At 38.2% G+C, this 12498-nt stretch overlaps 1 protein-coding gene across 4 annotated transcripts in view; it reads left to right on the forward strand.

Moving 5' to 3' along the window:
• The window catches only part of KIAA1549L (KIAA1549 like), a 144055-nt gene that overhangs the window by 81684 nt on the left and 49873 nt on the right, over window positions 1–12498 (forward strand). For all 4 annotated transcript variants that reach the window (XM_079977128.1, XM_079977129.1, XM_079977130.1 and 1 more), the window contains 3 exons: window positions 934–1105; window positions 3903–4066; window positions 10367–10557. In XM_079977128.1, the coding sequence (XP_079833254.1) occupies window positions 934–1105; window positions 3903–4066; window positions 10367–10557 (527 nt within the window). The remainder of the gene's footprint in view (window positions 1–933; window positions 1106–3902; window positions 4067–10366; window positions 10558–12498) is intronic.

The raw sequence follows: 12498 nt of genomic DNA on the forward strand, positions 1-12498 counted from the left end.
GAAATGGCCTTTAAATTTGGTTGAAGCTGTTTAAGTCATGCTCAGGGTAGACCCATTAAACCAGTGGGCTTAAATTATTTAAGTCTAGTAGGATCATAGGGTCTTACACTGGCACAGACCATTGGTCCATCTAGCTCAATACTGTCTACACTGATTCGCAGTGGCCAGGCCAGGTTTTCAGGTAGGGGTGCCTCCCAAAATGCCCTGGAGATGCTGGGGGTTAAATTTGGGACTTTCTCAGGAAAGGCAGATGCTCTCCCACCTGAGCTACCCATATCCTAATCCACTGGTTTCAAGGGCCTTCTCTGAGTATTACTTAGTAGGATGCAACCCATTGTCTCTACCAGATTGTAACCAATGGCTTGGGTTTCCCCCCTTTCCATTTTCTGTGCTGGCAATGATTGTGTAAAGGAGCTAGAGAACTAGGCTGAGTGCCTCTCTATTTGGTATGTGTATTCAAGGCCACAAAGTGCAATTTAGTGACTGTTTCAGACACCACTGGGCAGAAGGGGACAAAGCTGTGGAACTGACATCCCAGCAGTGACAGCACTGCCTCTTATGTGGATGGTATGGGTCTGCCACTCCTGCTACTGGGTTAATTATCAGTGGGACAGTATTCCTGAACCCAATGCGTCATTGAGCAGAGTTTGCCAGAGGGAGAAACAAGGCACCCAGAGGGTGGAAACATGGAAGAAGTGTTGGGCTACCAAGCAAACCTGTGGGATATAAACAGGTTCCCATCGACATGGTTTTTATGCTTCTGCTCAAAACATTCCCCCTTTGAACATTTATGCATACTGCTGTTTCAATTGAAAACGTATATCTAATTTATCAGTCTATTTCTATGCTAATATTATCCGTTTCGTCATAGATGTGAGTTTATACTATAAATAAGATTCCCCCTCCCTTTGTCTTTCTCTCTTGTTTGATAAGATGGTAAAAATGCAGCGAATTCCAGGTCCTAAGGACCCTGCTGAATTGACCTATTATACTATATACAACGGGAAACCTTTGTTGGGCACTACAGCTGCCAAAATTTTGAGCACTGTTGATTCACAGAGGATGGCCTTGACACTGGGATATGTCGTTCAAGTACAAGCTGATCGTAAGGATTCTTTGCTTTGCTTTCAGATAGTTTATTATAATTATTCTGATTGCCTGTTATAATAAAATCAACATGGAGCATCCCCATATGGTGGCTTATCTACTTTGGTCAGTAACTCTTGTAAATGCTGATTAGCTATGTTTTTCTCTGAATACTTTCTTATGTGCTTTATTAATATGTAGCTTAAATGATAACACAGCTCTCTGGGGATATATATATATATATAATAGCTAAAAGTCATCATCTACTCTAACTGACTCTTCGGTGTTAAGGAGAGAACTAGAGCCGAAGGCATGATTTCAAAATAATATCACTTCTTTGCTTTTCATGGCTGCCAGAATGTAGAACTTAAAAGAGATATGTGCTGCTTTAGAATTGTTTCTCTATAGGCTGGTAGGAAACCATGTTTTCTGAAAGTCTACAAAGGCATTTGAGGTAATATCCCATCCCAACCCTGACCAGATACTGCTTCATGGTCATTTTTTTACTTTACATAGTGAATGTAAAATATGAACTGGGTTGGAAGTCTTGATCTGGACGCAGTCCGGCAGTTTTCTAACTCTTCTCTGATTCCCACCCCCAATAACCAGCATCAATTGGAGGAAGCAGAGCATGCTAAATACTTGCATAAATATTTAAGTGGGGCATTTGTTGCTGCTTCATACACATCCCATTAGAATTAATGGACATCAAACAGCAGTGGCATGGGCTGGTTGCTTCCTGTGCTGTAAGCAGTCTGTATCAATCTTTTCATTTTAGCTACTGTATTTAAAATGATTTTCCTGGTTCACACATCTCATTATGGCAAACCATGGCTTAGGACAAAGTTATGGCCACTTTGCGCCTTGACAGTTATTCTGTTTCTGCGTTGAGACTAAGTCATGGTCTGACTTTGTGTGTTGGCCAAACTTGAGCTCATGGTTTAGCATTCGCAGAATAACCAAGATCCACAAATGATAGGATAAATCTTGTTGGCAGCTTGCAGTTAGCCTGGAGTTAGCTAAACAATGACCTGAGTTTGGACAATATAGCATAGCAGCAAATCAACCTGTGAGGAGCAAAGCAGCCACAATCTCCTGTTTTGGAGCTCATTCATTTGTGCTAAGCCATGGTTTTGCTTAGTGTGATGTGCAAACCAGGCCTATATTATTTATGTTAGAGCTTAGCTTTTTCCTGCAATTAACAGTTTTCTCAAATCAGTGAATGACAACTCTTAAGTGTCCACAAGTATACATTCTGATATAAGTGTAGATCAATATATTGACTGATCACAAACTATTTTTTTTTGCATAAAAATTCTTTATGGAAATTCATTAACATCATTACAGATTTAACTTCACACATTCACATACATACTTACAAAGAAAAGAATATTCTTAAATTATTTTACCATAAGATATTAATTTATACTTCTAATTCCGCTTAGATTTCTACTAAGCTAAGATCCAATAATAATACATAAAATAAAGTAAGATATAACAAAGTAAATTAAATTAAATGTAGACTTCCCATCATTTCCCCATATAGTTGTCATTTATGATTTTGAATGTACTTATAACTATTACCTTACTCTTAATATACTTTCTAATACTTTCTTACAACATATCGTACCGATTTTTCTTTAATAAAGAAATAATGAGACAAACTAATCATATAATTGTAGAGTGTAGTCACAGTGGACCATTAGCCCCAAGTAACTAGTAGGTTTATTATAATTATTATTGACAATATGGAGAAAAGAACCTGTCATAGTTGATCATAAAGGACAAATATGCATGTGTGACTCCAAATGGCAACCAAATACTGAAATCCATCCTCCCCTTATGGTTATAATTTTTCATTTATTAAATTGGTTATTCGCCTAATGCTGCAGTCTCTGGCAATGTCCAAAAGAATGTTAAAAAGATCACTTATCATTTCTTCTGTAGAGCAGATACCTTGTCGATTGAAGTTTAAATATTAATTGTTCATATTCAGCTTTGTCATGGCTGAAATTACACAGATTATTCACAAATAAATTGAAAATTAAAAAATACAATTTCCATCAAACTGTTCAAATATTGGATATTATATAAATTCTTAATTATTTACAGTGATTAAGACATCTTTTGGCCAATTCTGGAAATATTAATATTACATTATTGATTTTAAGTATTGCTCCAGATGGAAATAGACCTGCACATCTTTCCAACTTCTAGTTACTTAAGTGTTATTTTACTAATCATTCATTTATAAATATTATGGCTTGAGTGTTATGGAAAAAAGCAAGGCACTCAATTAGTAGTTTTTAAGTGCTTGTATGGTGCATGGTGGAGTGGGAAAGGTAACCTCTGCCATAACTGATAAGAATTAGAGCTACAGCTTAAATAACCCATTTATTATCTTGGGTGAAGTGGGACATTGGAAGCTACTTATACCAAGCTGTACAATTTGTCCATTGAATTCAGTATTATCAAAAGTGATTAGCAGGGGCTTGTCAAATGAAACTTTTGCCTGCAGAATATGTGATTTACCACTGAACTCTAGCTTTCCCCCTAAGTGACATTGCCCTGATATTTCTCCCATAATAAGCCAAGTCACTCTCGGCACCGTTTTTCACCATAGCTGATAGTAATGGTTGTCCTCCATAGGTTGTGGTAGAGCACAATTCACATGCTTGAACAGTTGGGGAAAATATCTGCCTACGTGAGACTTTCTGAGAGCTCCTGCCAAGAGCAAACAGTACTGGACTTGCTGGTCTGACTCATTATAAGATTGCTTTATAAGTTTACTTTCTCTCCTTCTTTATTATATACAGCTGTGGTAAAAAACCCACCCAACAACCTATGGATCATTGCTGCAGTGTTGGCTCCCATTGCTGTGGTTACAGTCATCATCATCATTATCACGGCAGTTCTGTGCAGGAAGAACAAAAATGACTTCAAGGGAGACACCATGATGAACCTACCACAGAGAGCCAAAGTAAGTAATTTTCATCCCAGGCTCAGGAATGGGAATTTCTTCTTCAGGGTTACATTCTCCATCATTCTGTACTTGAAGAACAAGATTGTGCTCTCTTTGGACAGATTTTACTAAACCAGTAAGACAGTAAATACTCTGTGCTCAGAGACAGAATGAAGCCGTTCCCATTTATAGGCTTCCACCCAAGTGCAAGGCAATCTTTATAGTGTAAGTCCCTGTGAAACGAAGGAAGTACTAGCTGCTTAATGTGTCTTCAGAATAACCTTTAAAAAAACCCTCTTTTTTCAACCATACAGGTTGAGCAGGCATTCTTGGGAGGAGGGTTAGAAGGAAGTACAGAATAGAATACGTGATTCATAGCAATATGCTTCCTGATAACTGCTGCTATTCATTTCTTTTTGCCAGGGAGTCTAAAAAGGTCATTATCAGGTGTTTGAAACACTCTATTAACTTACTAGTGCCTCATGACCATAGTAGAACAGCATGGTTGAAATGAGATAATAGATATTCACCAGTTGTGCCTGCATGCCAAAGAAAGAAAGAAACGATCTAGCTCTACCAGGTGAAAGTGGGGAATAAAATATCCTGATCAATATCAATCACTACTTCAATGTTTTGTAGAAGTTTTTATTCTAGATACTAGGTACTAGTCATATCTAAAAGGAAAAGCAAGACATCATTTAAGAAAAATTTAGAAACCTTATTAAAATTTTATGAAATAAAAAAATAAAAATAAACAGTACAGTCGACTCTTATCTTATGCGATGGTTACGTTTCAAGGATAGTGCATAAAGCCAAATTGGTGCATAGTCAAAACACACTCTCCCTGCACTTTTGAATGCATGCTCAAGGTGAATGCAATGGCAGGTGGAATTGCTGATATCCCCCACTGGATGCCTGCTCCCCTTTTTATTTTTTTTCAGCCAAGTGCATAAAGCTGAATTCACACAAGCTAAAGGAGGCTAAATTGCGGGTGGACTGTATACATTAATAGATTGTCTCTTTTCTGATTTTGATAATAATATCATATCACTTTTATATAGTTTAAATGCAGAAATAGCAAAAATGAATAGCCCACCCAGGTGTCACAATTTATTTATTTTTCTTTTGAAGAGGCCAGAAATATGATTGGAGTAAAAAATCTGAGCTACATGCTTTTTTGTATAACAGATTCACAAGTAGGATAGTGAAGCAAACAACAGGGAAAATCCTCAAGATATTTTACCTCCATTTGGCTGAACTGAAACTGGAGGTTGAAAGTTCATAGGAAGCAGCAAGTTTCTGCCTCAAGTGGTGCTACCTCACCTGAGTCTGAAAATAGATTGCAGTTGTTGTGTTCTAGGAAAGCTTATTGTTTCCTGGATGGTTCTTGGGGGCTTGTCATTGAGAAGATCCTTGATGACAGATAAGCTTTCATGAAACATCTGCCTATGGTTTGTTTGTTTACTTATTTATTTGAATGTATCTATTTATTGAATTTCCAAATTGTCCAATGACAGAAATTCTCTGGGTAGTTCTCAGTACCTATAAAAATAGAAAATAATGCATACTTATGAAATATGAACGGTACAATGTAAAGCTGGAATCAAAATACAATGACAGATGAAACAGCAGTGCAAAAGGTATAAACCCTACACACACACATAAATCTACGGAATGCTGAAGCACTTTCCTAAAAGGCCTGGCAATGCAACAGAAAAACTACAGTGTTGGCACCAAGTGAGCCTCTCTAAGGAGAGCATTCCACATTCAGTATTGGAATGTGTTTGAGTTTACTTGGTGAAGTTGAAGATGTCTTGCCAGCAACAAGAAGTGCTCGTATGACCTTGAATGTTATCTGGAGTCTTCAGACTCAGCTTTGGGAACCTTCTTTTCTCCTCTCTCTGCACCATGGTCCCCCTCCAAACAATCGCCTCTTCCCTGCGGCTAAAGTTTACTCTTGAAAAACAGCAGATGATCCTCTGGGTACATATCCTGGCTTACATCTAGTTTGCTCTTTACTTCATTACTCTGGCCAGCATCTGTACAGTTCGGAATTCTGTGGGTTAGTTAAGGCTCTTGCCATGAATATAAAATTTGGATAGTATAATTAAATGAACATTTGTGCACAGGGATAAGAGGATAAAGGTCCTTCCTGTTTTTGATTTATGTGCTCTAGTGTTAAATGTTTGATTAATGAAATTAGAAGAACATTTTGTTTTCATTTTAGCCTGCCTGGAGTTTTGGTATGTCAGGCATAACAGTAATCGTAATTGCTAGCAAATTATTAAGCGTAAAATCTTGGCAATGCAAATAGTTGCCAGTAATATGTGCTGAGTGTATTTAAATAGACTGTGTGTTGTTTCTCTAGTTGCAAAAATGCCTGAAACTACTTGAGCACTGCAAACCTTCTGGATGAAAAATCTGTTCTGTGAATATGGCTGAAGTGGTTTGTTTATTAAAATTATGCTTATGAAATGACGTTATAATCTGTGTATATTTAAAATCTATTGATTAGGACGGCTGCTGCTGAGGGTAATTTGTGAGCCTTTGCTCTGCAAAATATAACGTTTCAAGCCTTCTGAAAAGGAACCTTCTTGGCTTGCTGCTTTTATTCTTGTGGAGTGTTTCTATTTTATTTTCTCTGCTCTGCTTGCTTTGATTTCACATATCAAGGGGGAACAAGGAGAGTGGAACTGCATAATCAGTGCTGCAGTCCTGCTGCTGCTAAGAGACTCCTATGCACTGCAGCTCTTTGCACAGAAGGGCTGCCTGCTGGACCACGTTTTAGAACTCTCCCTTTGTGAATGGAACTAAGCGAATTATTGAAAGGATAGAGGGGTAATGAATCCTTTGGCATTAAATGTTACAATATGCAGCAGGTGAGGGAAGAGTTTTGGCGTGCCACCCAGGCCGTCCGGTTAAGGACAGCTCTTTGAAGGAAGCTGGGCAAATTGAATGTACTCGGAAAAGATCAAGTCTAGGATCTTGAGAGTTCTTAAATCCTTTTGTCATCCTTGATTGCTTTAACAATAAGGATGGTCTGTACTACACTACATTTGTGTCAACTGAGTTCAACCAAAAAGAAAAGTGGGGGAAGTGAGGTTTTTGGCACAAGAAGTGAATGAATGCACATAAGCATGCTCTCCAAAATAAGGGCATCTGTTCTTGTTAAACTTATGAGGGTTTTTTGCCTGATAGAAACTGAAATACATTGCAAGGGTTGACTATTGAATGTGTTGGATTTCAGCTACATTATTTTATGTTTTGATGTGGAGACTATCTCTGTTAAATCTCTGTTCATTTTAATTCATGGCATGATTTTAGAGACAGTGATTTTATATCTGAAGGGCAAGGAAAGTCAGGTGTATGTACCCTGTACCCTGTGCTCTTATGACAGATAATGTGTGCCTGTTGGCTTAAATGTTGCTGTTAATGTAATTAAATGAGTACATTTCTGTAGAGTTCCATTGCAAGGGCATTTACATACTTTTATGTTCACAGAACTGTTCATCTGACAGTATTCAGTCAGCTTCAGTTCTCTATTGTGATACGAAATTTCGAACTGGTGGGCACATTACAATGCTGAAATGATTTTTGTGGTTTATTTCTGGAGTTCACACATTTCCTCCCTATTACTGTATTCCTGCGTAGCTGTTGCCAGAATGGAACAAACAGTTTTGCCAAGTAAACCACAGAAGTAGATTGAAGCTCCAGCCTAATTAGGTCTCTAATGTGAAGTCCTTTATTATTCAGGAGTTTCTTAGTGTCAGAAGCTTGCCCCCCTTACTTTTATGTCAGATTATTATACTATTATTATTTTAAAAAATAATAATCCCCACAGTCCAGAATATAGTGTGAAAGTATATGATATGGAGGATGCATAGTGGCACTGAAAGCAGCTACCTGTGAGGATCTCCTTCTCTCCTGGCAAATCTCAATATGCAACGTGATGTCTAGTGTTGAGAATCCCTACACTCTGCAAACAGGAGTCTGTGAGCTAGAATTGAAGACATTCTCAACACAATTATGTCACTGTGGGAGGGGGCAGTCTACTTTTAACATTATTGCTGACACCTGTCAGTCTTGAGGAGTACGCCTCTGTGGGTGAAGCCAAATCATTGGAGGGTTACAGCGCCTGCTGTGGCTGTAGAGGCCAATACTGGAGAGACATGTTTCACTGCAGAAATTAGAGAGGCTAAAAAATAAGGATAAAGGGTTTCGTTGCACAGTTGGCAACATATTGATTGCTTTCTGACAGTTGAATTTAATAACCTTTAATTTGTATAAAAAATGTTCTGTGCATTAAAAATTGAAAGAAGGTGAGAAACTTTCCCCTGTAGTTATTTTTCAGTGTCTTACTTCATTTTGAAAAAGAAAAACCTATCTCCCCCCCCCCCCCGGGAGAATTTTGGCATGCCATTGAATGTGCCTCCTGAATGCCCATGCTGCAACCAGGGTCTTTTGTTTTTTGTTTTTATAGAATATTCAGGTTCATTGGAAACCTGTGATTTGTGATACGAATGAAAAAACACTTGACAGGTTTGACTCTAAAATAGCTCTGCTTATTGATTGTTTCAGTCAAAATGTCACAACGGATTCATCAAGTGTTGTCCTCATTGCCCTCTACGTGTTTTAACAATTTCCCCTAAGATGGAACTGGAGCTTTTCCTTCAAATGGCTCTGACAACAGAAGTGTCACTGGAATGTTCTTCTAGCTCAGTTTATGTGAAACATTGTAATAGGGTTTCACATTGGTGATGGAGGACAGTCCAAAATTGGAAATAAGATTTGAATATCTAATGTCATAGGTCTGCCTCCTGAAGCCATTTCAGATGGGACTGAAACCCTCCATATTCTGGACCAATCTGAAATTAAACCATTTTATGTCTCTACTATGAGCAATCTATGCTGCCTTCTATCCCTAGCAGAAAGGCAGAAGGGCAGACCCATGGCAGCCATAAGGCCTCAGGCTAAGTATCTATACTCCCTTCTTTCGGTATTTATGGCTGCTCTGATTCATTCATTTCAAAGTACATTGAAGTGACCCCACTCAGTCAGAATTCAAGTAAGTAAGTATGTATGTATGTATGTGTGTATAAAATACAACATACGTACGGTAAGTTTAGAGATGGTATACATGTGAAATGTTGTATGCATCAGTTGAATGTAATTGATCATCACAAGTTACAAAAGTGGAGCTATTGTTTACACAAAGCAGGTGGTGCTCTGCATAGTAGACAATTTCAGCCCATCTGTAAAGTTAAAAAATGGATATGTTCCAGCAAGTTGCTAATACAAAAGGCCTGAAACATGACTTTATTGTTTTGGCATGCCATTTAATGTCACATTTGTTCCTTTATATTTTGGAGTAACACAAGGGTACAGCTTAACATTTCAAAACCATTTTGTTCTGGGTGATATAAGCAACAGTGTTTGAAGAAGACACTGATTTCATCAAGGTCAGAGTATCTCCCGCTGCATTTTCATCTTATATCTTTGGGGGATTGCTGTGTCTGTCTAAGAAACATTGGACTTTTTTTTTTTAATTATAAAAAATCTGTTGACCTGATATGACTTGTGAAGCAGACAATAAGCTGGTACATTTTCTGTTTCTTTCTTCTTTCCCATATTCTGATTCATTCTCTCTCTCTCTCTCTTATGGATTTGATTCCAATAAATCATTTGTCTGCTAAAAAATAGGGCCATTCTAAACATTGTTTCTCTGTAGTTTGAAGCCCCCTTTTTTACTCTAAGCTGCTGCAAATTCTTGGTGCAATGTTCTTCCTCCATTGACCTTACAGCTTAATTTGCCTACACAGCTATTTAATTCCGTTGGCTGTTGCAGCCACCTTATCATCCATGATTGTCCATGTCATGGATGCCTGTAAAGAAAACTACATGGGTCACAACAGCCAAAGAAGAAAGAAGGAAATGCCACCAAGAAGAATAGTATTGGGATGAGACACATGGGTTTGCAATAAGTGCCAAAACTTGGATGATGCTTTCAGAGTCACAAAATGGAGTTCTAAAGAAGGCATGTAGACAGTAAAATACTTAAAAACGAATGCAGCTACTTTCCCATTAATTCTGTTTCCACAAAAGCATTAATAAATATGAGTAGTTTTCCCTTCACTCTTAGGTACATAAGAGCTTGGCAGGGGGTTGGACTCGATGGCCCTTGTGGTCTCTTCCAACTCTATGATTCTATGATTCTATGATTCATATAATGTGCATCTCTGGCTAAATTTTGAATTGTACAATTAAAAATGTAATAAATGTATATCTGATTCAGAACTCCTTTGTTTTCTGTATCTGCAGCCAGTCCAAGGATTTGACTATGCCAAGCAACATTTGGGTCAACAGGGAGCTGAAGATGAGGTTTTGCCTGTAACCCAAGAGACTGTAGTACTGCCGCTTCCAGTGAGAGATGCTCCTGCCTCTCAGGAGAGGGAAATTATTCAGGATGGAAGCACTGCTAAAATTGCAAAGTCCAATGACACAAGAAAGAGGTAAGTATTAACAGCAGAAGGAACACCCTGGTCAGTCTTAATTCGAAACTACTGTGGAATTTACAACCATTACAGTGCCTATATAATGGTCTTTCTCGTGTGCATGTGTGTGTGTGTGTGTAGAGATATTGAAGCCAGAGTGAAGGACTGCTATATTGATTAGCTAGGCTTCCTACAGAAAATATTACTATTGTAATATATTTTTGCAAGTTCTTCTTGTTCGAGGGATATTGGTGAACAAAAAGTGACTTTCTATATTTTGTTAGGTGGCCTTCCATTTTATATAATCACTTACCTGCCTTGCTCAATTTGTTTGTTCGCAATTGTTTGTTTGCTTAGTTCAAATGATAAACTGAAACTTAAGTCAAATAAGATGGATGTGGTTCATTAGCCCAGGGACATGGAATTGCTCTATCCTCTAATGGAGCAGCTTCACAGGTTGGGATTCAACTAGTGAGTCCTGTCAGTGAAAGCCCTGTACAGGGACTTCTGCTTGCACAATGCGATGTTCTTCCTCTCCTCCCCTGGTGCCTCCTGAGAGTGGCTCTGGGGGGAGGGGACAGAAGAACCCCTGGAGCAGTGCACCATTGTGGGCAAGAGGGGGGGGATAACCTTACTTTTAAGCCAAAATACTTGCCCTGAAGGAACAATCGCTTAGGCGTGACATTGAATTCCTCCCACAGTTTGTGAGTTCTCCTAGATCTACCTTTATCATCAGAGACATTTCCTCAGATGCCAGACTTGTCTTCAGTCACCTCAGGCTTCTCTGCATTGTCAGAAAGATGAATATTTGGAGATAACATAGTTTCCGCAATAGAGATGTAAGAGATTTGATTTGTTTTTATTTTATCATGGCAATTTAAAAGAGCAATGTAACCAAAATTATAGGCCTCTTTCCTGAGGATCATGCAAACTCAGTTTCAGCATCTCAAGGGAAGGAGGTGCAAGTGTAACATACAGAGAATGTGCAGAAGTATTATTAATTTATTTACCGCTTAATTCCCAGATAGTTTCTAAGTGCAACTACTCATACTTCTGATTTATTTCAGTAAGGGTGAGGACTTAAAGCGGATGGGGGGAAGACTGCAGAAAATATAGACTTAAAAGCATCTTAAGAGAGAGTTTTGCTAAGCTAAATGGAGCCCCTCCGGAGAATCTGCTTATTTATCCTGATTTGCTTGCACAAAGCTTACACAGAGGTTAGATTATATCCACTCTTTATTACACATTCATTCTGCATTTTTTGAGGGGCAGTTACACTACAGCGAGCATTCATCTTGATTTGTTTGTGTGGTGTTTACATTTCCTCCCGATAGCCATTAATCCACACCTTTTCAATGCATTTACCTGTCACTTTCCAACTGAAACAGACAGGGTTTTTTTAATTAGTGAAGTAGTTGTGCCAGGGCAACAGAGCACTTTAATCCTCCTAAAATGTGCAGACCTAAAGTTCTGGTATGCGGCTGAATCAGTCCCATGATGACTTGGAGGTGCTGCAGATAATTACTGCATCAGTTCTAACCACAGACTTGAGGCTACCTAACAGCTGTGGAAATTGTTTACTTTCTGTCAGACCAAAGATTCTTTAATTATAAAGATAAATTTGTCTTATATTTATTTGAAAATGCCCTTGTCTTATGCTCTGACAGTGATTGCTCCTTGACTTGACAGTAGATTACCAGAACTCGTTACAATAAAGGAGTCGTTGTTGATTTGCTTCCTTTCTTCTGATATCAATACTACTAAGGGAAGCTATCTAACATTACAAAATGCATTTGTAATAGTACTACCAAATATCCCTTTAAAAATAGCACCCTTATAATTTATCACCTAAGCCTTTTGCTAAAACACTTAGAACTGCATCTCACATCACACTTAAAAGACATAGATATGGTAACTTGAAGCTCTCCCTAACAGCCTTACAAAACTTGAGGAGTCTTA

The sequence above is a fragment of the Podarcis cretensis genome (genome assembly GCF_951804945.1).
Source record: "Podarcis cretensis genome assembly, chromosome: 1".
Lineage (NCBI taxonomy): Eukaryota > Metazoa > Chordata > Lepidosauria > Squamata > Lacertidae > Podarcis > Podarcis cretensis.